Source organism: Symsagittifera roscoffensis, chromosome 4 (assembly GCF_963678635.1).
Source record: "Symsagittifera roscoffensis chromosome 4, txSymRosc1.1, whole genome shotgun sequence".
Classification (NCBI taxonomy): Eukaryota; Metazoa; Xenacoelomorpha; order Acoela; family Convolutidae; genus Symsagittifera; species Symsagittifera roscoffensis.
In genome coordinates this window covers 45,483,628-45,510,284 of record NC_087065.1, presented here as the reverse complement: position 1 = coordinate 45,510,284, position 26,657 = coordinate 45,483,628, and the positions used below count along the sequence as shown (strand labels likewise).

Here is a 26,657-nt window from a genome sequence, read left to right as displayed (position 1 = left end):
CGTATGATTTTGGACTGCCTTTTTGGTTACCAATGGCCAGTCTTTTTTCACTAAAAAAAATATTGTTTCACTTTGATCTGCACCCTTGGAAGCTATTTAAAAGTATATATCTTAAGTTGACGGAGGATACTTTGGTTTATAGCGGTAGCAGAATTGAGTTTCGGTTCCGACCACTGATAAGGACCATTGATAAGGACTGAAAGGAACAATGGAGTAGCCTTGTTCTCAAGTGTTTTTGTTCACACGAAATTGATAACCTCAAAGAAAACTCGTAAGTAGTCAAGTGTGGTATCATATTAATTCCTTTTCAATCCTTAACCAAATTCTTAAAAAACTCACAACAAAGGTCTCCTTTCAAGAATTCTCAATTCGATCTTTTGCAGTTTTTGTTCCGACTTTCGATACAAAAGTAACGGGATATTTGTGCTCGGAGTGGGTTTTTTTCTTCAGACAGATTTCAACTTTTTCGTGGGGGATAACTCTCATAAAAAAATTCTAAATTAAGAAATAAAAATTCAACTTTTTTTTCATTTATTACATTTAATTTTTGTGAGTTATTACTGCTCCATAAACCTTAAAAGGCAGTCGAAACATTCAGGGCTTTGCCTTGATACGAGCAGTCTTGTTGTTCCGATTTTCGATACGGAAGTAACGGAATATTTGTGCTCGGGGTGGGTTTTTTTTTTCTTCAGACAAATTTCGACTTTTTAACTAGCCTTTTTTGACGGAAATTTTTTAATGTCATTCAATAGGTATTGTTGTTTTGAGCTTCATTTTGAAAAAAATATTTCACCTGTGATTATTTCTCGTAAAGTTATTGGAGTTTAAAGATTGCCATTTTGGCCAATTTGTGACATTTTGGCCGATATATTTCGCGCTCTTAATGCGAAAGCGGAGATTTAATCCATCTTAGAAATCGTTCCAAATTGGTCGAAAGAAGCTGATTTGCCATAATTGATTTGTTACAATGAGCGAAATCTATCTTTTTGTACTTCATATGGCGTGAAGGGGGATGATTTTCAAAAAAAAAATTTGAATTTTAGAAAAAAAAATTAATTTTATTTTATTAAATTTATTTTTTTATGTTATGTTGACTGCTCCATAAATTTTAAAAGGCAGTCGGAACATTCAGGGCTTCTTGTTGCATTTAGTTAGCTATAACCTCTTGTTTTTGCAGCCTTTAAAATAAGCTTGTGGAAAATTTTCTTAAGAAATTGGTTCTTTCCCATTTTAGTCTCCAAGCAAAATATACCCCTCCGGTAAGAAAACACTGCAGAAGGATATTTACAATTTTTGTTACTCGTCTCTGGGGAACTCAATTGGAACAACCCAAGTAACCAAAAAGAGTCAATTTGTTTCACATTTTTTGAAAATATTTTTCAGATTTTTGAATTTCATGTTTCCATCTAGTGGGCTAACCTTGTTATTATATCTATCGCTATGTAGTCAAAATGAAAATTTTATAAGAAAATTCTGCTTGTATCAGAGAAAAATCTTCTGAACGTTTCGGTATGAGTGTCATTTACGTCTGGGTAATCATTAGGACCCCAGAGTGGGTTTTAGAGTAGCGCAAAGATTTGTGCGCGCAGGGACGCATATATGGAGACACGCTTTTAAACATGTCAAAATTTGATAGTGGTATTAGACCAAAAAAATTAATAAATTCGTAAACAAATAGCCTGCAAGGTTAATTTTGTTGGCAAACACAATATTGGTGATTATTTTGCTCTTTCTTTTGTCCATTTCTAGATGCTTCAACAATAATTTTTTTAAAACAATGAATTACCCGCTAAGAATTTCACAAAAAAAAACACGTTTTGCCCCTGCCTGGTTGTATAATCCGCTCGCATTCTGAAAATAAAAAGTTTAGCCTCGTAATGGTAGTTTTGATACAAAACTTGATGATTTTTTACAAAACTGCTTAAAGAGTTGTATACTTTGTGAATTGTCAGCGGATTCCGGAACAAGGACGCTCCCTTTGGGATCTACTTAACAATCTCCACCCCTTTAAAGAAAGGATGGGGGGGGAGATTCTTAAGTAGGTCAAAATGGTCAATTTTTCAACCAATCAGAGTGCAGCAAAATTATAATTCTCAATAGAAAGCTCAGTGCTAATTTACTGTATTTCTTTATAGGGGTGGAGATTCTTAAGTAGGTACCATAGAGGGGAAGAGATTGTTCAGTAGATCCTCCCTTTGTTCTTTTTTTGTTATTTCATTCTCGTTGAGCGTTCCGAAAAAATGTTATTATGTTGAAAAACTTGTGTCTGAAATCCAGGAGCATACAGACACAAAATTGCGCGGGGAGACCTTCAACTGATCAAAAGAAACACTTTCAAAACGGATTTTATTTAATAACTGCGGGCGTAATAGTTTGTGATCAAAGCAGAGTAACTGGCTACCGGTGTTTTCACATGATTTTTGTAATAATAGGTTGTAAGTAAAGGGTGCGGACATCAAGCCGACGGGACTTCAAGCCGAATTGTAAAATTAGGGACTTCAAGACGAATATTTCCTTATAAAGTCGTGAAATATGAATAATTTGAAAACTTTTGTGAAGAATATCTGAATTTCATAATCTTTCTTCACTATTTATTGGCGTTTGCATATAAATTAGGCCTCCAAAGGATGTTTCGGAAAGTTGAAAAGTAAAACATGGTTGAAGGCATTTTTCATGTTTATAATTTATGCATTTCAAAAACTGGCTGATGTTATTAACGGATGCGAATCAAAAATGGTGCATTGTCATGAATAACGCTTATTGTGGACTAAATTTGCCAAATATTTAGAAAAGCAACGTTTTACAGATGATAAAATAGCGTTTTGGGGTGCTTGTAAAGTTTTAATTTCGGCTTGAAGTCCCTTCGGCTTGAAGTTCCGTCGCCTTGTTGTCCTAGACCCGTAAGTAAAGTATTGAATTTTTCTAACATTGCTTAGAAAATAGCTTTAAAAAGTACAATTTTTATGCCGATGAAAGATTTTTGTTCATTAAATTGACAAGCTTCAAAATTATGATCTATAACTATCCATTATGTGAAGGAAAATACCAAGATGCCCTTCATTTTCTTAAAAGTTTTTCCTAAACATAGGTGTCTTTTGCCGAGATTTGATTACTGTTCCTACCATATCGTTGAAAGTAAATTGAAAGAACAATGGTGTGGAGTCATTGGCATGGCAAAATTAAATGAAAATTGACTTTTCTCAGCAAAGATTCAATCAAATTGTAAACAAAAAACGTCAACAAAAAACGTCAACTCAAAAATGAACTAATTTAATTGGTTTTCATCTGTTGAATCGCAGGTTTAACGTGTGCTAGTATAAGAAACGCCTCGTTCACTGGAAAAAAGCAGAAAACAAGCTATTGGCATGCTCCTTGGAGGCTTCAAAGTCCTACACTAGTAGACAATCATTTTAATTTATATTCTCAAATTTTAAAGTTCAAGGATATTTTGACACTTTCTTAACATCAAGCGTGAATATATGATCTCAACTACCCTCTGAAATTTCTCAGGTCTTGCTTCCAAGTACTTAACAGCTTAATCTGGATCTGATAAAGCCAGTTTTCCCAACGGCGTGAAATTATAAGACATAAACAAGCTTCGAATAAGCGGAGTGAAAATGTTGATCAAGTGATGTGAATCATTTTGAACGATAAAAGTGATTTTTTTTAGGTGGGACAGTTTTTCTAACTTCTCTTGTTTTGTAGTTTCACGCCGGTGGAAAAATTTATTACAGATGGTGAAAACTGACTCGGAATGAGCTGGTAAGTGCTTTAAGTCAAGACCTGAGAGTTGCTTAGAGAGTAGCTGAGATCACTCGCTCACGCTTTATGTAAAAGTATTGTTCAAACTCCAAGTAAATCTTGCTCGAAATGATCCTCAGAATCAGGTATTATGGAGCGTGAAAATCAAAGTGTGCGTTTAATTTTGTTCATAAGTGTAGAAGTTGCAAGTGCTTACCCATGCTTGCAAGAAACAGTTCTGAAGTTAAAAATGTATTTCATTATTGGCACATTTAAGTTGCCATTTTTCTTTTGCGTTTCTGCCATGCCAACTTACTTTTGCGACTTAGAATAGCTGAATAGTCAGTTTTGACGAAAGTTTGATGACATCGCTGGTTTTTTTAATTAAACAGTATACCTTTTAGCTTTAGCAATTCCGATGGGCGTGTAGTCCGACCGCACGTCTGTGACGTCATCAGGCGCGTGCAATTGTCCGAAGTCAATATACTGACCCCCTGAGGTTCCCTGAGAGCCACCGGGACTGGGGTGCTCCGGAATAGTCCTCTCGGCCGTATCCTTGGAAACTTTGGACGCTTTGTCACTACTCACCGTCGGCTTACTGTCTTTCGAACTGGGCTTCATCGACGCTTTGAACGTCGTGCTTTCATCGGTACGTTGAGCTCTTTCACTCATTCTGACCCCCAATAACGTCCTAAGCAATCTACTTCGCTTTTAAATATGCTGTTTGTGTGGATTTATACCCAATTTATGATGCATTTCCAGGAAATTGACAGTTTCTCAGAAAGATGCCAGCAGTTTTGATGAGCATGTTTTCTGACTATGATTACCACTGACTCGATGATAAAATACGTAAAATAATGATTAGGTTAAGTTATGGTATTTTTGCAGTGTTTTTGTTTTTCAAATACACACGTGACTTTTTGGTTTTTTGTTTGATTTTAGAAGTCAAACGAAACCATCCGGCAATACCAGCAGATACACTCCTCAGATTTATTTTCAATGAACCTTCCATAGTTCTCGATAAAGCAAAACGCACCCGTTGATCAAAGAGACCAGAAATTCAATTGCAATACGTTGCCTGGAATAAAACAGCTTAGAAAATTACAGGAAAACTGTATGACCAACCTTTTTCCATAGTATAAAATTATATATGATAACAATCTATAATTTTCAAACCCGTACCTAGTAAATGTTCTAATTCAGATCTGAATTTTTTTTTTTCAGATCTAAGTTTCAGATCTGAAATGGATTGTGAAATGTTAAAATAACGCTTGGATACCTTAGGAATGGGTAATTTCAGATCTAATTTCAGATCTGAAATTTTGTTTTTCTTGGTTATTTCAATACTGAAAAATATATTTCAGATCTAATTCAGATCTGAAATTTAGTTTTTCTTGGTTATTTCAGATCTGAAAAATAAATAGTTCTGACACAAATTTTGCTAATTTTGATATTTTTGTAATTGATTGCTTCTGCTAGCTACTTGCAGATACTCAGCAAAGTCTCCGATGGGAGAATGCCGAAATACGTTTCTCCAAGCATGAGATAAACATTGGAAACGCATAAGAAGCGCACAAAATAAAAAAAATTGATAGGTCTTCTAACAATTTTTGAAAACTTTTTATCACACTTGAATGAGAAATTTATTTCGAAAAAAGTAATAATTTCGGAAAAACTGCTATAGAATATCGACGAAAAAAATCTAAATACCAAAATTTTTCAGTGTCTCTGCGAACAGAATTGAAAAAGCAAAAAAATCAAGATACGAATTTTACAAAAGAAAACAGTTGATAGTTATTCATAAAACAGTTTCAGTTATCGAGCTAGCATGACATGCACTTTCTTATGTGAAATTTAATTTCTTAACAATCGCGGAACCCACAAAAGTTTTCTCCAATCTGAAAATTTTTGATGCCTTGTCATCAAAAATATAATTATATGTTTCACCAATGATCACTTTTTGCAAACTCAAAAGGTTTGAGATCAGTCATTTTAGCCAATTTGAGGTAATAATGGCGCGCTTTTGACCAATTTTTTTAGTGCGTAGTTTAAGCAGCATCATGCTGGCTACTTCCAAATTGAATTGAAGCAATGTAATTGGTCCAAATTTAGGCGCTGTTTTATAAAAACAAATCACATGAACTTGACTTACTTGGTGTGTGCGGGGGTTGCAATTTTTTCTTGTTTTATAGTTTTGATAGAAAATTATTTCAGATAACTTAAATGCAGTTGCAAGAGAGTTGAAAATTGATACGAGAAATCTCTTATTAGGTTTTTTTTGGAAAGTAATAGTGGATTAGGACAGTTTATATTTTGTGCTCCATGAGGCTGCTATTTCTATTTGCAATTATTTCCATGAGGCGCTAATATTTGCGGGTCTTATGCGTTAAACGACCCAAAATTAGGAAAATAGTCAGAAAAATTATTTCAAATTGAAAACACGTAATCAACATACAAATATTGTCTGTCTGTGTGAAATTCTCAGTATCAATCGGAATGGCTGACCTAGTTGCTCGAATTTGATTGGCTAATATTAGCCAATCAGGATCAGTTTCAGTTTTAGTTTTCATTTTGCTTCAATTTTGATTTTTGGGCCGTTTAACGCATAAGACCAATAATTGCAAACTGTTTAAATTTCTCATTTAAATTTTGAAAAAAATCATTCGCCGCTTAGGTTCTAATAGCACTAAAAAACATCGAGCTTTAATTAGCTCAAATGGGCCAAACTTTCCAACCCCCATTACTTTATAAAACATTGTCCTAGGAACAATTTTTGAAGTTATGCTCAGGAGATTAGAAGCTTTCAGGCCGATGAATTTTAAAAATCGGTCTAAGAATTCAAGTTGAAAATTTTAAATTCGAACGAAGAAAAACAAACCACCCCGAGCGCAATTATTCTATCATTTTTTTTGGAAGCCGGCGCGAAAACTGTTTTGAAATATTTTCTCCGAAAGTCTGCAAAACTTAGGCGTTTGTGATGCCGTTGATGTTTTATGAGACTAGATTTCAGAATTCAAGTTATGTTTAAAGCTATTTCCAGAAAACGTATTGCTGACAAAAGTCACAAATAGTTTAGTGCTGGTTAGTTTTTGTTTTGATTTTTCCGTGTTTGAATCGCAGTTTTTTTAAAACAAATTGGAAGTAATTCTCATCGTTATGCGTTTTTTCTTTAAAACTATCTGTTTATAATTTGATTTGAGGCTTACTGTTGGTTTAATTTCTTTCAAAAAATGAATAGTAGGATAGCCAAAATTTGAGTTTAGTCGATCAAACCGACCAGGGTTGACAACAGACTTGGTTTCTTCTACAAAGTTGATAGAAGACATCGTTTGATCCACTAAGTTGAATTGCGAACACGTTGGTTGCATAGTTCGAAGTAGGTTGGAGCAATTTTACTTGATTGAACACAGTCGAAACTTGAGAAAATTTGACCAAACGACTGAAACCTATCCAGTCAAATTTCAAACATCTGATTTTTGGTTGAACCGATCAAAACTTAAACCGCAAACCTCCACCTGGAAAAAAATTAGTTCAACTTCTTACCAATTTTTTTAGCAATTTTTTTTCAACAAAAATTTCTAGCAATCTTCATTGTTTTCCATGTCAAAACTCTAGATTTGCTTGCAGTGAAAACAGAAAATAGTGAGCAAATTTTCAAAAACTTTTACGTAAATTCAAAAGGTTATCAATCGTTTTTTTTTCATTGGCTAAAGCAATCAATATAAAATTCAAATATCCAAGCTTTTTTATGCTCAGAAAATCTAAAGCATTGTTTATATTCTAGATAAAGTATAAAATTCCAACCTAAATGACTTTATCCTGTGTTAGATGCAGGTGTTACTCGCATCGAAGCTTCAGCTAAACAATTGGTTATCGAGGCAAATTTAGACATTTTAATGGTTTTTTTAATTCATTCTGATCGATTATTTTCAAAAAACAGAAATCTAATTTAAACCATTATAATCGTTTAAAAATTCTTTTTGTTTTCAGTATAGTCGATATAAATTTTGAAGAATTTTACTCTACTTACTGCAGCTTTCTGCAAATTTCGAGCGCGAACGAAAATGTTGACCCCCATAATCACGGGTTCACTAGCCCCCATGTCCCCCTCCACGCTCCACTACGCCCCAAACCCCCCCCCCCCCCCCCCACATCCTCCATTCAACCCCACGTCCTCCATTATGAAGACCCTACCCCAACGTCCACCGCCATACCGTTACGTCCCTCACTCTGCCCCGCCCCCCTTTTTTACAACTTCCCCCAACCGCGTTTATCCCAACCCCCGCCAAATACCTTCATCAAACACCCCCACCCCAAGACCACAAACGCCCTTACCCCATTGCCCACCAGAATAGATAACTTTGTGGTAGAGATTAAACATGGGGAAGTGTGGGGTAGGTTGTGGGGTTTGCAAAAACATTAATCAAAACAATAACAAAAATACGTACGTAATTTATCATGAAATGCGATTCAAATTAAGAAAAAATGAAAATATGTGAAACCACAAAATAACTAACTCAAGTTCAAAATGGTTACCAACAACTAAAAAAAGCACACAAATTTTTTTTTTTAAATTTGATTATAAATAGTGTTATCTATTATAATGGGTAATCTTTCGTTCGATAACATTTTTCTGAAAATTATTTGAAAATAATTGATTGTAATCAAGTAAAATGGCTTTTTTTGCTTCAAAAAACATTAACAATATAATCCATTTGTAATCAATTATAATTTATTCAATTTGTAATTTTTTTATTCAATAATTTCGACTATTTTTGAATTTTAAAGAGACAATTATTTCGAATATTTTTCATTTTTAGAGAGACTATAAAAATCAATATATTCAATTATTATCCATGAAATTTCAGTGTGGGTAAATTATTACCATCTAATAGATAAAAATTGCAAATAACCTCAGAAATTACAGACACCGAAGTTTTGTCGTTGGTTTTCTCCAAATGAAACCAATTGTAATTGATTATATAATTAACAAGACTGCTCGTAACAGGGCGAAGCCCTGAATGTTCCGACTGCTTTTTAAGGTTTATGGAGCAGCAGTTATAACATAAAAAAATTAAATGAAATAAAATATAATGAAATTTTTTTTTCTAAAATTTGAAATTTTTTATGAAAATCATCACCCCACACGCCATTTAAATTACAAAAAGATAGATTTCGTTCCTTGTAACAATTCAATTATGGCAAATAAGCTTCGTTCAACCAATTTGGAACGATTTATAAGAAGGATTAAATCTCTGCTTACGCGTTAATAGCGCGAATTATATCGCTCGTTAATTGTCCCAAATTGGCCAAAATGGCAATCTTTAAACCCTCATAACTTTACAAAAAATGATCACAGAAGAAATATCTTTTCAAATTTAAGCTCAGGACAACAATACCTTTTGAATGATAAAAAAAATTCCATCAAAAATTGCTAGTTAAAAAGTCGAAATTTGTCTGAAGAAAAAAAAAAACCCACCCCGAGCACAAATATTCCGTTACTTTCGTATCGAAAGTCGGAACAATAATTTTGGACCACCACAGATATTGATCAGCAATCAGATCCTTTTGTTCAACCGATCAAAAGGAGTTGGGCAAAAATCGAACAATAACACACACAAAGACAGACACACACACACACACACACACATACGTACACACACAAGTCCACAGAGAGAGACGCGCACGCATGTATGCACGCACATTCGCTCACACATAACACACCAGAGATTTAAAATATTTTATAGATTTTAGAAAACTTTGAAGTTTTCATGCGCTTTCAAAGAGATTGTCATTTTAATTTTCAACTATCTATTACTAGTGATGTGGTTTAATGTGGTTTTTTTCGTCTCCTTCAGTAAATAGATGGCCAGTTTCTTTTATCAAAGCAGACTGCAGAACACGTTTAGTTATCAATTTGAAAAAAGAATGTGTAATTGTTGGTCAAATAGTTTTAAAAATGTACTAATGGTCACCTCTTACGCAAGAAACAAATTCGCACAATTTTTATTATACAAAATAGCTTAAGCTGTTATATGATCATGAAGACTTTGGCGTGTTCTCTTTTCGTTTTTGCGTTCGTGCTTGGATTTGCTCACGGGGAATATGGCTGTTCAAGAGATGAAGAGTGCGAATGGATGGACAAGTACGTGCATCTGGCCGAAGATGTTGGACACAAGTGCTGCTCCGACGACAAGTGCCGAGAAATATGTTCCAAGTACGTTCATCCAATTTTGAATTTCATCAAACCTTCGAGATTCCAAAGAAAATTTAATTCAGAAACAACTGACTCTCTCGGCTTCTGCTTCAAAAAGCTTGTTAAAAACTGAATCAAATTATGTATCTGAATCTGCTCGTAACATTAGAAATTAGCATGCAGTGCATTATGCCTTTTTCAAATATTTTAAGGCATATAAAAAACGGTGTAGTAAAAAGTTGTGTCAATATATCAATGAGCAGAATTTGCATGTGTTCTTTTAGGGATATTCTGATGTTTGTTCTCTTTTTCCTCATCATTCCCATCGTGGGCTGTCTTCTCATTGCAACTTTTGTTGGTCTCATTGTGTGCTGTGTGCTCAAAAACCAAAAAAGTAAGTCAAATCAGTGGGACTTTATTGTACATAATTGTACATAATTGTTGTACATAATTGGTAGTTGTAACAAAATGTTGAGCGCGCAAGATGTATCGAAAGTTTTAAAATCAGCAAAAAAAATTGTAGCACATTTTTCTGGAGTGCGCCTCTAAAAGTTTGTGTATATAAATGTTCAATGGCCTCTTAAGCAATTTTTGGGGATACTAAAATGAATGCCACAAAATAGTAACGGGGAAACTGTTAATGGTCAGAGGGCCGAATCAGTAAGTATACCAAAAAACAAACAGACAGACCAGTTGGGTGCTGTTTGGGTGCTGTTTGGCCGAGAACAGTGCTGTGGGTGCTGTTTGGCCGAGAACAGTTGTCTTTAAATAGTACCAAAGGGGGCAACCCCCTCCCCTCAGGAATTCTACCCCCTGCTGACCCAAAGGGTCACCCCTTTGTACTATTTTAAGATATCCATTTTTGGTGAATGATCCTAAAAATTTTTTTAAGGGCGCCTTGAACGCCAGTATATACTAATTTTGAAGGAGAGCGCGCGCGGAAAAAACGCGGTATTTTTGGTCAAAATTTTCCAAAAATTGCCTAAAAACGTCTTTTATGGCCTGTTTTTTTTCAAAATTATGCCTGCCAGAAAATTTGGTCAAAATGGAGTCTTTATAGTGGTTTAGGAGAGCTCAGAAAAAAAGGGAGATCCGCCCCTGAAAAGGGGATTGAAGTCCTCTGAAAAAAAGCCCAACCATCAAATCTAACTTTTCTGAGACATTTACGAGTTTTCAAAATAATAATTAATTTAACCGCTTTAGGTTTGAAAAAATATATATTTCAGGTAAGAATACTTCAAGCGGAAAGTATCGAGCTGGTGGACCTCCCCCTACCCTCAGCCAGAGCCCCAAAGAAGCCACGTCTCCGCCTGCACGACAAATGTCCCAACCTCCCCCTTATGAGAGTGGTGCGAGTGAGAGGCACTCGGCGGAGTCCACGAGCAACCCCGGAGCTTGAAAGGGGAGAAAAACTCAACGGGGTTTGAAATAACCGATTCCCAGAAGATTGAAAAAAAAAAATTGCAAAATATATCGAAACAGGTTTCTACAGACAACGAAGTAGAAAAAAATCTGTTTTGAAACATGCTGAGCTCTTTTAATTAGTTTAAACTAGATTTCTACTCATTGTTAATAAATTATTTAAGATTTGAGTTTTTCTGAAAAAAAAACTTAATTTAAGTCTTTTAGTGCATCGATAGGAATATATTTTTGAATGAAAAATTAGTATAGCCCGGGACTGCATAACTGGTACAAAACGAACATTCAATCTCGAAAAGGTGGAAATCCAATTTGCAGAGAAAAAAAGAGTAGCGCTGAGTGTTCCGACCAGTTATCGATGCGAATAAAATCATGAAAAACACGATTTGTTTCTAAATTTCATTGTTTTTTCATATTGAGACGTTACATATACAATTGAAGAATGTTAATCAATCGTGTGTCAAGTGAAAAATTGTTCGTCTTGGAAATGAATAATGTCTGCTTTTCACCAAATTAGGGTTTGACTTAAATTCGGACAGTTTATCTCGAGAACTTCACTCGAGAACTTCGAGATTTTTATCTGGAGAACTTCGAGAAGAAGCCACGTCTCCGCCAGCACGACAAATGGCCCAACCACCCCCTTATGAGAGTGTTGCGAGTGAGAGATATTCGGCGCAGCCCGCGAGCAACCCCGGAGCTTGAAGGGGAGAAAAACTAAACAGGGCTTTGAAATAACCGATGCCCAAAAAAACACATCGCAAAAATAAATCGAAACAGGTTTTTACAGACAACGAAGTGGAAACAAACTGTTTTGAAACATGCTGAGCTCTGTTAATTAATTTGAACGAGACTTCTACTCATTGTTAAAAAATTATTTAAGATTAGAGTTTTTCTGAAAAAAAAACTTAATATAAGTCTTTTAGTGCATCGATAGGAATTTATTTTTGTATGAAAAATTAGTATAGCCCGGGACTGCTTAACTGGTACAAAACGAACGTTCAGGCTTGAAAAGGTGGAAATTCAATTCGCAGAGAAAAAAAAAGTAGCGCTGAGTGTTCCGACCAGTTATCGATGCAAAAAAAATCTTGAAAAACACGATTTGTTTCCAATTTTCAATGTTTTTTTTCATATTGAGACCTTACATATACATTTCAAGAAAGTTAATCAATCGTAAATCAAGTGAAAAACTGTTCGTCGATGAAATGAATAGTGCCTGCTTTTCACCAAATCAGAGTTTGATTTGAATTCGGACAGTTTATCTCGAGAACTTTTTTCGAAATAACTTGCCAAAAACCCATGCCAACCCAAAGGGTCCTAAGTACACCATTTTTTTTGGACACAATTTGTTTTGGTGCATTGATTGAAACTCCTTTTTCAAAGATACGAGTTGTCTTGATTGATTTTATTTATGATGTGAATTGCATTATCTTATTCGTATTTTATAATTAATTTATTTGTCATCATAACTGGTACTTACTTATGACCTTGATACGTTCAGTCCCTTCGGCGGAGAGAATGCTGTTTTACTTTTTAATGTTTTAACTTTGAGATTAATCCATTTTTAACCTACAATTTTATCTATACATAAGTAGAACTAGCTGTAACGAAGAAATATTTTATCATAGCGCATTCAAACAGTAGCGAATCAAACGTGAGAGGTATACCTTCGTTTTAGCTAAACCATACGGTGGAGCCACCAATTCCCTGAGAGGAGTGGAGCGATCTGTTCCAACTGGCAGTAATCGCAAAGGAAAACATCGACATAGACAACCTTCTAAACCCGATAGAACCACACACACCGACTATCCGTGAACAAAAGAGATATGACAATGAAAAGACAGCAGTTGCAAGACATTGGATTTGCCAATTACATAGATTGGTCCTACCTAAATTTTTTCTAAAGAGTTTCCAACACTTTAGTGAAGTTTTTCGCAAGACAAATCCAGAATTTAATTTAATAATTGTTTTCTAACGGTATCCAAGACACGCGGTCAATTTGTTGAAAAATAAAGGCAATTTGAACTGAAGTGGGGATATGGAAGGTGTTGTTAGATGAATTTCGATTTGTAACTGAGTTATTTGGACAAGACATCACTTTATTTTGGCGAGTTTTTTTGTGAATATTTATGCTCGGGTGGTTTTATTTCTTCTGATAACTTTCGACTTTCTAACTAGCGGATTTTGACTAACTGTTTTGATATGTTTAAAAAGTATTGTTGTCGTGAGCTTAATTTTGAAACAATATTCTATCTGTGATTGTTTTTTGTAAACTTATAGGGGCTTAAAGATTGCAATTTTGGCCAATATGGGACAATTAACGCGCGATATATTCGCGCTATTAAAGCGTTAGCGGCGATTCAATCCGTCTTAGAAATTGTTCCAAATAGGTCGAAAGAAGCTTATTTGCCATAACTGATTTGTTACTGAGGGCGAAATATATCAGTTTGTACTTTATATGGCGTGTTGGGTGATGTTTTTCATCAAAATATCATTTTTTTAAACATTTTGTTTTATGGTATTATAATTAATTTTTTGGAAGACGAGGAGATCGCGTAACTCGTGGCATAGCGGCAGGGGTGGATAATTGTTTATTTATTGCCAGTAACAATCTGAAAATTTAATCAAATTATTTTTGTCTTAAGCTACTGTATAGAAACTAAAACGCAGTCCGAACATTGATGCAACCAGTCTTGTTGTTTCGACTTTCAAAGAAAATCATGGATTATTTGTGCTCGGTGTGGTTTGTTTCCAGGCAATTTTTGACTTTTTCACTAGCAGTTTTTGACGACGTTTTTAAAAATCAACCAAAAAGTACTGTTGTCCTGAGCTCGAATTGAAAAATTGTTTCACCCGTGATCAATTTTCTCAAAGTTATGGCGCTTTACGTATTGCTATTTTGGCTTTTGAGTGACTATTAACGCGTTTTTTTTGGTGCTGTTAACGCGTAAACTGAGATTTTTTTTCTTTTTTTGAAAATATTTCTCTATCATTTTATTTAAAGTACTTCATAAAAAACAAAAGGCAGTCGGAAGATTTAGGGCTTCATCCTGATACAAGCAGTCTTGTTTGGTTTGTTTTCAGTAGAAACAAGCTCCATGATTTGCGTTCCGTGATTTTTTCGAGGATGAAAAAAAACCACAAAACCACAATTAAAAAGGGAAAATTTATTGATAGACAATCTAACTTTTCTCACGAAATTATCTAATTAACTTAAAATTTAAACTGTAGTTTTCTTGTAACTCTCGGATTGGGGTTGTCAAAAGGTTTAAAAATTAACAAGAAAAAATGCTCAAAAATAAACTTACTGATATTTCCAAAAACAAAAAACGGGTTTTTTTGGGAAACTCCATATTCTTAAACTATAAAAGTGTCAAACAAACTATGCAAAACTTGCTGAAAAATCATTTTTTTTTAAATTTCTAATATTCAAAAGCCACAGCGAAAAGTTTGAACACTCATAAGCTGCGCCGCAGAAAAAAAAAGAATCAAAGAAAAGTGGAAAGTAACTTGCGTCGCTCTGTTTCTTGGAATACCCCAGTCTTAAACAGATTGTTGACTACTTGTGTTTCAAAATTTTTTTAAATTCAATAAAATTTTTTAAGGGAAATTTAAATATAAATCATTACTGAGTGAGCTGATACAAGAGCCAAGCTTCTTATCCTGAAGTTTAGGTAATCCCCATTCCTCCTCGTTTGTTCTCTCTTTGCTTTTGTTCTTTTGTCTTATTTTTTGCTACAATTCGATTTTTGGTCGTCTTTTTTTGCATCTTCTCGACTTCTGTTCTTGACCGCTGCTCCACTTTGTTTTTTTTTGTTTGCCTTGCTTTTTGTTGTTTTTCGGCCCTTGGTCCTCTTTATTGGCGTCTTCTTTTATCCCTGCAAATTATATCAGTGTTTTCTACATGTCTGGTGTCTGTTTATTTTGGACTTTATTAGCTCCAGATTTGCTGATTCGCTCCTTGTGGAGAGGTTTGGTTTCTTCTGGTCTTGTTCTCTCTCAGATTAAGTTGTTTCAAGAAGTCTAGGCATGGCTTGACTTCTTCTGTGTGCCTTCTCTCAGGCTGATTTTCTATCTCCTCTATTAGTTGTAGGAACGAAGGTACACCCTCTTGGCTTGGCGATGGGTTAGGTTTTTTTGTATTTTTTACTGAATTGTCATTATCAGTATTGCTTTGTCGAATTTGGTTGCCAGTGTTCGTGACTTGATTGCCAATACGTCATGCTAACGTGGGTGGCGGCGTTTTTCTTTGCCTCGCTTCTTAAGCGCTTGTTCTTGTTCCTCAGTGTTTTCTGAGGACGTCGAGATTTCTGAGTCGGATGAAGACGAAGGAGGCAAATTCAGATTTATGGCGTCTTTCGGTTTTGGGGTCCTTCCCGTTATCTTTATAATAATAATAATAAACAAGGATTTAGACATAAAGCCATGGGGCTAAAATGCCCCGCGTTGGGAGTTTTAAACTGAGTTTTATAGTTTCTTTGAGTTTACACAGCTATTGCAGCAGTTTATTCTCCATGTGCATGGGACACTTTCCTCATATTTACTGATGAAATAAATCCAGAAAACGTTTTTGAGGCTTGATTTGAGTCTTTCGTATTTCATCGCAAACAGGTCTTCTTCTTCCTGAGTCTGTAAAATTTATTTCTTTGTTATTATGATTGGATTGCTCTTTACTTTGTGTTTTGTCAGATTTCGCTTTTTTTTGTGTTACGGGCTCCTTTTACCGGATTATTTTGCCGTCCGACTTTTTCCCTGCTGGAACATTCTACCGGCTGGTCATGTGTTGGAGTGATCTGTGATGTCTAAAAATTGGTAATTATTGTAATGCCGTGCTGATTTGTAGGCAAAAAAATTGTTTGTTCAGCCTATTAAGTCTAACTCTAAGAGTTTTTTTCGGGTTTGTTAAAAGGACTGTAGATTGTTTTCCAATTTTTTGTATCAATGCGGTGATTGGCCTATATAAATACAATTTTTACTGTCCTATCTTTATATCTTGCTTGGCTGCTAGTGGAAATCTAAGCTTTTTTGGTATTCTCGCTGTTTTTCGTGCCACTTGTTTTACTTCCACAATTAAGTTTTTGTTCAATGATTTTTGCTTCCCTAAACTTGTGCTATAGGCAATTTTTAAGGACCAAAAGTTTGATGATTTCTGCTCGGTAACCTCTATATCCAAATTCTTAATATCCTAAAGACAATTTTTTGGTGTAATTCGCCAGATGATTACTTCATCCTCTGGCCAGCCTTGTTTTTCGTGTGTTTGTCGGTCTCTGTATGTTTTTATTGTCTAAAACTGATGACAGTTTTAAATGGTCTTAACGTTATTTTGGTTACTAGTTGTTGTCACATTTGACAAAGTCGGATTTGAGCGTCTTCCGATATGCATACCAAATGGGGATAATGTTATTGCGTGAGGTGTGAAGCGAAAGGTTTCATCTATATTACCACTAAAGAACAGGTTGTAACGTTTGATCCGATGGTCTTTTTTTATTAGCAGAAGTCTTTTTTAACCAATATTAGTGCTCTGTTGTTGTCAACCAGTGCTACAAGAAGTATAATATTATTGTGTTTGCAGTGTAATTGAAATTTTATACCCCGGAATGCTTGCGATTAGTCGCACCTAAATAGTAGCATTTTTCTTGGTACACCAAATTTTGTTTCCGGTATCTGTGGTTTTGTTCGTAACGAATTGTGTCGGTAGGTTTTTTTGCTACCGGGAGGTATCTTTTGTTTGCTGCCAAAACAAACGCGTGTCTGTTTAGTTCGTCTGATGTGGGTCCGGCTAATTTTAATTGCATCCGGCACTGGAGTTTCATGGGAAATAATCCATAATAATGGATTATATCGGCCAAAATAATCGATTTTCATGACCATCAATAATTAAAAATCCATTATATCGACTATTTTGACAAAATAATCGATTTTTTTAGACCTCAAAAATCCATTAAAATCGATTTTTTATGAAACATTTTGGATGAGAAACATTTGGATGAGAAAACATTTGGAACATTTGGATGAGAAACATTTGGATGAGAAAATTGCTTAATTACCAAAATGACACCAAATTGTTGACAAATCAACGTTCTGCAAATTTGGAACCCGAAAAAATATGTTCATCACTAAAAAAAAACTCAAAAAATTTGTCCCCAATCCCTACCTCCACTATAAGTTTATCAAGCCCACCCCTAAGTTATCCCTCCACATTTTCCCCTCCTACCACAACCTCATCTACAACCCCCCCCCCCCCCACACACACACACACACAAACCCCAGGGTTTCAACCCTCGCCACTCTCAAACCCCCCCTACTTGGGTGTAGAAATTTATAGTTTGTTTTTATTCGAATTATGGTGGGGGTAGTTGGCGGGGGAGGGGCAGAAGGCGAAGAGGGGGTGGGGGTGTAGTAGGTAAATGGAATGGTAATTTTTTGCTATGGCAATGGTAGATAAAATGTTCAACTGCCAAATTGAAAAAGAAGAGAAATTTAAACGTAAGTTATGTGAAAAATTTAACTTTATGAAAGGTAATTCGTAGCAACTGCACTAAACAGGAATTGAGATAAATTGCCAAATTGCCAACTTCGAAAATAACCTTTGAAAAAAATCTATTATTACCGTTTATAATCGATTATAATGGAGGTTAATGATGTAAAAAGTATTATGATTAAATTATTATGAAAATATTATGATAAAAATTAACTATACAGAAGGTTTTTTTTCCTTTAGGTAGAATGTGAAGTTTTCTACCGACCAGGCAACTCCTAATAACTCTAGTTGCTTGGTTTAATACTTTTCCTTTCAAGTGTCTACCCGTACCCACTGGAGGCTGTTTTTCTAGATAGAAATTTTATATAGATTTTGTAGCCTAATTTTCTCGTATTTTCTGTGCACAAAAGATCTATTTTTTTTCAGTTTAGCAATAAATAGTTTCTGGAAAGTAAAACCATAACTCAGTTCACTGCGCAACCGCAACGAGATAAACATGCTTCGAGTATACACAGTAACAGTAGCAATGCAATGCAAAGTGTTGTTTTGCCAAAATTAGCAAAATAATCAAGAACTGTAGCCTAGGGGTTAGTACAACCGCATAGAAAACTGACAGTCTGGGGTTCGAGACCCACCGTGAGATTTTTTCTAGCTGGAAATTGCGTAGATTTAGCTAATTTCTGATCAGAATTAAGACGAGAAAAAAAGAGTTTTAAGAAACTTCCTGCTTTATTTAAACATTTCAAAAAGAGTTTCTGACCAGAAATTAGATTATATATGAAGAATTTCAAGTCAGAAATAAAGAAATTTCTCGGTACAGGTAGTGACTTTGATGCGTATGAATTTGATAAGATCCTTCAAAAGAGTACTGTTGAGTGCCACACAAACGCCACATGCCATTTTGGTTTCCAGCTTTTTCGAAACGACTTTTTTCAGTGGTCTCGGCCACTACTTCTAATAGTTTTCTGAAGAGCATGTAAATTGTTTCCTCCCACTTGAAGCTATTTTTCTGACTGTTTGATTGTAATCGTCTCAATGGCGCGGATTCTTATGCTTGATTTGTGATGTATAATTTCACGTGGTGTAAAGAATTCATCCAATTTTGATTATTTATCGATTTTTAGTGGTTGTTTTTAAGCAACCGTCTATTTATTTGACGGTCTAGTGCCGTCTGCGCTAATGTGAAAGCCTGGTTTTTCTACGTTTTTGCATGCGCATTTGCATTTTGATCGTGAATGTCTCGTTAGCTAGTTTTCGTAGTAACAAAACTGCGATCGATTGGAGATCGGACTTTTTAATCTTGTGACCACCAGATGTCAACTAAGAATGCAAAAGTATTTTTACTGTGTACTGAAGTGGTCGCTTGCATTTACGACTTCGTACTGGCGTATCAGTTAGACCGTAGAACCTGTTTGAAAGTGATCTGTTCTGGATACTTTCCCTCCCACAAAGCTGAAGGAACACTCCCATCTGATTATGTTACCCTTTGGGAATCGATTTTCTTATAGTTGTTTGACTCGTTGCACATTGTCATCTTACAATAAGTCAATGCTTGGAATTTTCCACTTGTTCTTAGGCATGTACTTGGAGTCTAGAGCTAGTTGGATCGACTGCTCATTTTCAACTGCAATGACATCTGGGCTAATCAGCTGTTTGTCTTCGCCTTTTTCCAGTTTTTGATGTGTTGTTGGTCCATTATTTTGTCAATTCCTTTCTTTTCCCTCTCCGAAAGGTGTATCAGGAAGTTCTTCCTTTTTGTTGGTACTTCGGTATTTCTTGTTTTAGCCTATTGGCATGTTTTGTTTGGCTTCTCTGCCTTACAATATTAGCTTTAAGTCCATCCTATACTATGAAAGGTTACTTGAATATATTGGTGGGATTTACCATCCTAGTGGCTTGTTGTATGCCGTATGCCACAGAGAGAGAGAGAGAGAAAGGACTTAATTTACCCCTTGGGGAATTTACAAAACAATATTACAATTTACAAAACTTAACAGCAATAATAGGAATAGTTTATATTTTAAAAAAAAAGATATTAAGAACGACAATACAGGCAAATACATTTTGCCGACCACAAACAGCTCATTTTTTCATTGTAAGTTTGAAGCTTGCTCTTGTACAAAAGATGAATTTTACTCTTCCATTCACAAAATGAGTCACGAGCATCAATTTTCAGGTGATTTACCAGCCTTACAACTCGATCAAAACAAAAATTTCTCGTCTTCAAATATCTTCGATTTTTCAAAACAAACATTTGAAAATCTTCAGTTATTTGAGCTCCGCAAAGACGAACAAGATTTTGAAAGGGCAACGTGTTCGAAAATATTCAGGTCATATTTCCCGTGGAAAAGTCGATGGAAAAGGAGTAAATAACTTATCTCTAACTTATGAGAGATAGGGTAAATATTCAAGTTCAAGAGTGTAGAATTATAATCACCAGTCATACCAATCCACTTAATGCGACGTTTATTTGAAGACTCCAACTTCTGAAGATCTGTTTTGCTTGGGGACCAAATTGGAGATGCATAAGATAAAATGGAGAGAAAACAAGTTTTGTATAAATTAGTTTTGAGTGATCTAGATGCACTCATCGGAACATTTTTTTTCAACATAAAGAAGACCCTATAGCATTTCGAATCTGTCAGCAACGTGGAGGGACCAACTTCAATTCGAAGTAAAAATAACACCAAGGTCTTTAAAATTTTGATTGCTATCAAGCAAAGTATTACCAATATAGAGAGTCGTTACGGAACAGTGAAAAAATGAGAGTATTTTGCACTTCTCTGGATGTAAATCAAGAAAATTTTCAGTGCACCACCGCTGTAGAGCGGAAAAGTCAGTCTGTAAGGAAGTAGAATTTACGCTGCAGCATTTGAGATCATCAGCAAAGAGAAATGAAGAGGTGCTAAGGGTTGAGGGAAGATTGTTTACAAACAGTAAGAATAATAAAGGCCCTAAAGTGCTACCTTGGGGCACGCCACTTGTCACTGAGGCAATTTCAGATAGCATGCCACCTATGCGCACACGCTGGTAGCGATTGGATAAAAAACTATGTAGAAGTTCTAGGAAATCATAATCAAGGCCATATGACGCAAGTTTATAAAGCAGCCTGTCATGTCGAACTGAATCGAAAGTTTTCTTAATGTCAGCATAAAACACGGTAGTAAAAAGACCCTGCTCATGACCTTCAAAAATTTTATTACAAAAACTCAAAAGTTGAGTTACAGTTGAACGCCGAGACATGAACCCATATTGCGATGACGAAACTGTACCGGATTTTCAAATAAACATGATCAAATAAAACTCGTTCTAGACCTGTGATAATTTCGGTAATAAGCTGATTGGCCGATAATTGGTAACATCACTGCAACTTTCTTTCTTATGAAGAGGCGAAACATACGCAGTTTTCCAAGCATCAGGCCAGACTTTGTGCTTCAAAATATTCTCGTAAAGCGCAATACCCAAGGGACACAGTTGATTAGAGCAGTACCTTAGAAATGCAGGAGGTACATTATCACAGCAAACTGAGGATGAATCATCAGCAGAGCTTAAGAAGTTTAGAATTTTATCGAAAGAGATATCAATGGAATTTAACGAAATCGACGAACAAGTATAGAGCTGTATCACATCGACCGAACAGGAGGGTTTGAAGACTGAAGCGAAAAAGCGGTTAAATAAATTGGATTTTTCTAAAATGGTGCGAGCTTTAAATGACCCCCAAAAAAAGGTGCCAGGAAATGTACACTTGTTGAAAATGCACTTGAGAATTTTGAAACAGTTGTTAACATTCAAATTTGCAAATGAGTTGAGATAACATAATTTATCTAGTTCTAAGTTTCGGTCAAGCTCAAGTGCCAGAAAACTATGATCGCAAGCCGGGAATTGTCGTGTCTTTGAAGTTAGTTTATTAATAAGGTGAACCGTAGATGAACTGTAGTAAAAAGGTATTTGTTGTCGTGTTTTCATTTCAGCTGTGCAGATGCTGCCACTGCACCTGATATTGTAGGTATAAACAGAGTTGAAAAAATTTCAAGTAAATGAGGATAATTTAATGCATCGTAGCATGCATCTAGGAAACTATTAAAAGTAACGAAATTAAAAGAACTTCTGGAAAAAGATTGTGGAAATAACTCAGCTTTGTATGCATTGAAAAGGTAACCCCAACGGCACGGTGATCAGAAAGTGCACAATCAAAGACTACAGGTTCATTTTCTAGAAAACGGTCAGTTAGGAGAAAGTCAAGTATATTCCCACTATTATGAGTTGGTTCATGAATCAATTGCTGCAGATTGTAATCCTGGAAGATTGAAATCAAACTCATATCATAGCTGGAAGAACTAAAGCTAGTGCGCCAATCAATATCCGGTAGGTTAAAATCACCGCCAAGTAAGAAATAATTATTTAAACAACCAAGTTTTGAACATTCCGTCCGGTAAGCAGAATATACTAAGCATAGGAAATATTGAACTTCTGAACAGGGTTGCCTGAACCTAGAAGATGCAGGAGGATCACATACTGTACCAATGCATAAAACATATGAAAAACTCAAAAGTTTAGCAGCGCATCCAACATTAGAGTTGCAATGAACCGGTATGATATCAAAATGTGAATTTAAAGTAGATTTAAAGGCTATAAGAGCACCCCGTGTTCGCCATTTGATCTATCATATCGAGCAATAACAAAATAAGCAGAGAAAGGAAAAACGTGGTTAGATTCGGTAGAGTCATTCAGCCACGTTTCGGAGGCACAGAAGATACCACAGCTCCACGGATTTAACAAGTTAACAACTTGTAGTCGTCTATTTAATGAAACCAAACTTTGGCAATTTAAGGACACAATAAATAATTCAGAATATAGTCAGTCTTCATTGGAATTTATTGGAACCTCTTGGCCATCCAAGTAAAGTTTTAAATCTCTAATTTTAATGAGACTTTTATCATGCCCAGATTCGCTAAGTTTAAATCGCTTTTTCAGAAGGGTTCTTTCAAGTTCTTGGCCAGTTTTTGTGAGGGACTTACTAAGAAATACGGCAGATGAATAATCTTTCAGCTTGTAGGCTTTGCTGAATAACATGCGAGCAGACCACGCTGAATTCAATTTTATAATGATAGTTCGGGACTTTCCTGAATTGGGTTTCACTTTGCCCGCCCTATAAACGTCTTGAATACAACCTGAAGCATCCTTTTCAATAAATTCCAGCACATCGGTGACTAGTTTCGAATCATCTTCGAATCGTTTCGCTGTGATTTGATATGAGTTCTCAGGTATGCCTTGAATTCTGATTTCATCTATTTTTTTGAAGGGTTTCAGACTGTGGAGAGGTAGAGGGGTTGGAGATGACGGTTTGGGCAGCGGGGGTCACTGACACAGACTTGATAGATTTTTCTACCGCAGATATCGAATCGACAATTAAGGTAGTGGACTTCAACCTGGACAAGGCTTCGCGTAAAAAACAAGTGAGATTGCTTTTATTGACAGTGGCGAGAAACTTATTCACTTCTTCAGGATTATAATCAAGCAGCTCGTCAATCGCAGGATAATAGTCCTTGGTAGACGGTAACGGCCCACGTCCACTATCGCCGTCCACCATGACAATAAAATCAGTTGTCTCTATTTTAGCTCTTTAAAATAAATCAAGAAGAAGTATCGGCAATAAAGCAGAGAATGATAGAGTTAATAACCAACAACGTCACGTAAGTGAAGTGAATATATCTTTTGTTCTTCTGGTTCAAATGCTGTGTACCGTCAATCGGATCTCTAAAATCCCTTAGCATAGAGCTATCCACGTAAGTATCCGATTCGCCGAAATGTGCGCTCTGAAATGAACTTATCAATTAGCAGCTAGTGCTATTTAATAAGTTTATCACAACAATTAGGCTAGTATAGCATAACAAGTTGTGAGCTAAGTCGTCTTTTGAAACGATTCGTATCGTATATTATCGTGCAGTTTCGTATCTTATCTTTCATTATTGTGGCCACATGATCGTTCAGTAAGGACAGTTGGCTCACCAAGGCCGCTATAGCTTAAATAAGTTCTCCTGTGGTTTATAATTGTACCATAATCTGTTTAGTTCTTCTTCTTGTTTTGCCATGACTGTGTAATTGTTTTGCTGTAGTCCTGTCAGTCCCTCTGTAGATATATGTTCTGCGAAGGCTATTGGATCCACATTTCCTTCTTGTTAGACGCTGTGCGGTTCTTTTGGTTCATTTTTGTGACCGTTGACATCGGTGAATTTTCTAGAGCAGCAAAGTTTTTGGAAGTGTACTCTCTTTGCGCATTTTGAGCAAACGTTATCCTTGGCCCACCTTGTTGGTTCCGTTGTGTGAGATGGTTTTTGCATCAGAAGTTTTAATTGATTTGCCTTTGTTTTGTTGGCCAAGTGTTCTCTGTTGTCCAAGTGTTCTCTGTTGTCCTCGGATATGTTGCTGTCTGGTATGGAGATTTGGTGTAATTAATTCCTTGTCCTTGTCCTCTATCAAAGAATTCTTTTTTGTTGCCTTGGTTTATAAAGCTCAATTTTTGTTTTACTTGAAATGAGTTCCACATTATACTTGCATGTCCTCAGCTGTAATGTTTGATTGTTCTATCTTTTTACCTCCTTTTTTCTCTTCTCAATGCAGATTCATATAATGTTTGGTGTTCTGATTGGTGCTACAAGTTTTCTTGAATTTTTTGCCATTAACAAATATACTGTGAACATAACTCGAACCCACTTCTCTTCCTTGTCTCTGCAATCCATTTTTGATGATATTTATACGAAGTCCGAACGGAATGGTTCGAGGGATTCGTGCATTTTTTACTTGGCATTTAAAATTGTACTTTGTCGCTGCCTTAGTGGTTTGTCACTAAGACGTCCGCCACCAAAGTTTCGATGATATTCTTTGGCGTTTCTTTCGTTCCACAAAATGGTACCACATAGTGAACACTTAAAGCCCGCTTTTTTAGTTTTTTCTATTTTTTGCGTTAGACTATTTTCTCCTGGTTTCTATAACCCCAATCTCCCTTTTGTCCCTTTGCTTCCTCTGACTTTTTCTATCAGAATAAAACATGGTGGTCTGCGCGGTGTGATTTATCTGTTTTGGTATCATTCGTTAAATTAGATATGATTTTTGGCGAAGTATTTCCATTTGAAACCCTATCACTGTGCCCTTATCCTTGTCCCAGATTGTTGGGATGCCGGTGGGCGCGCTACGCGGCATTAAACGGCCGGTGGGCGCGCTACGGTGGGCTGGCCGGTGGGCGCGCTACGCGGCAATAGCCGGATTTAGTTTTCGTATGGAGTCCTACCCTCTGCTGGCAAGCTCCAACACGTTGGTGCGACTGCGGCGTTCACTATTCTGCTGTTTAGTTTTCGTCTGTTTCAACATTAGGAAATTATTGTAATAGTTCTTTAGCTCGCAATTCGACTTTATCAGAAAATCGAGTTGAATCATTTTGGTACAAACTGGGATCGATTTCATTTGGGTACAAATGAATTTTGGTACCAATGTGACTTCACCTATCAAGTAACAACTTTTTCAAATGTTATTACCCCTTGAGGGTCTTTTCTGTTATACGGCCCAAATTTTGGTGGTATGTAAACCAGCCGTTGTATAAACCAGATACTATATAAAAACAGCCAAAAATGCGTAAAAAATATATGATAGTTATGTAAAAATATATAGAACAGTTGCAATAGTTATGTAAATGTGATTCATATGACGTAACTTTTCTCGGCTCTGCTTACATTACTTTGGTTTCAAATGACCTACCTTGTCGGCTGGTTTATTCACATTCAAAATTCATTGTTTGGAAAAAATTCACTATTTTTAAAAAATGAGATTATAACTCTTGACTCTGATTGGATGAAATTAACAAATGGAAGGAAGCTTGAAATTTAATAGCAAAATATATGGGCGCACTCAGCGTTTTGTTCATTTGACCCCGCCTAAATAATTTGGACGAAAATCAATTTGTGACTCCAACTCAAATCAGAAATCAGATCGAACAAAACAAACGGGGTAAATATGATCAAAGGCCGAAAAATTTTTTTGAAAACGGGGTAAACATGATCACATCCAGAACAAATAAATTGACTGAATCATTTGGACCTCTTTAACTATGTTGAAGCATAAGTAAACTTTGTACCTAGTAACGGACCCAAACACGCTAGAAACAAAACATGGTTTGTGCTTGAACGAATGCTGAATAAAAATTGTAGAACAGTTGAATCTGAGAGCGTCATCAAACCATCGCTTCAAGTTTTTTGAGTAAAATAAACTAACGAAAGGTTGATTCAAATACAACGAAAAAAAACAGACAATTTAAAAGTTAAAAAAATTCAACTGCGTCACAATCAAAATTATTACTTTTTATCATATGCAGATTGTAGTTTTCACGCAAAATGGTTTGTTGCTTTTTATCAATAATTTTCAAATATTTAGACCGTTTTTTTTGACAATTCGTTGAGAAATCATTTCGAAAAATCAGTATAGAATCGAAGCTGGCTCTATAATTGGCTTAATATGGCCCCACACATGATCATGTACAAGTTGAGGTAGAAAAAACTAAGCAGAGAGAAAACTCACTCAACGCCACTGATTTTCCTCAAATTTTTGTGAAGTTTTCGGTAAATGGACCAAGAAACTGTCAATTAAATTTTGAGAAATTTAAAATTCTTTTATAATACAGTTCAAATTTGCAAACAGTTAATCGAATTCACTCATGATCAATGTCTTGGTTTTTTGCACACTATCCAACTTTTTCGTTTGCAAAAAATATTAATAACATGTTTTTAAAAATAAGCTGCGGTAATTAACATTTTTGGGCAGTGCTTTTCCAAT

The 26,657-nt window shown here is 35.6% G+C and overlaps 2 protein-coding genes across 2 annotated transcripts in view; both read left to right on the top strand.

Moving 5' to 3' along the window:
- Window positions 1–26,657, top strand: part of LOC134844305 (ATP-binding cassette sub-family C member 4-like) — a 463,247-nt gene that overhangs the window by 345,572 nt on the left and 91,018 nt on the right. The gene's annotated exons all lie outside the window — the stretch shown is intronic.
- LOC134845117 (uncharacterized) lies at window positions 9,634–11,529 on the top strand. The gene is made up of 3 exons (XM_063861973.1): window positions 9,634–9,958; window positions 10,222–10,331; window positions 11,164–11,529. Exons 1-3 carry the CDS (start codon window positions 9,777–9,779, stop codon window positions 11,334–11,336), a joined length of 465 nt encoding a protein of 154 aa, XP_063718043.1. The 5' UTR covers window positions 9,634–9,776; the 3' UTR covers window positions 11,337–11,529.

Coding starts and splice junctions, on each gene's coding strand:
- LOC134845117 (XM_063861973.1), top strand. CDS start 9,777: ATGATCATGAAGACTTTGGCGTGTTCTCTTTTCGTTTTTGCGTTCGTG. Junction 9,959..10,221: donor TGCCGAGAAATATGTTCCAA/GTACGTTCATCC, acceptor GTGTTCTTTTAG/GGATATTCTGATGTTTGTTC. Junction 10,332..11,163: donor TGTGCTCAAAAACCAAAAAA/GTAAGTCAAATC, acceptor TATATATTTCAG/GTAAGAATACTTCAAGCGGA.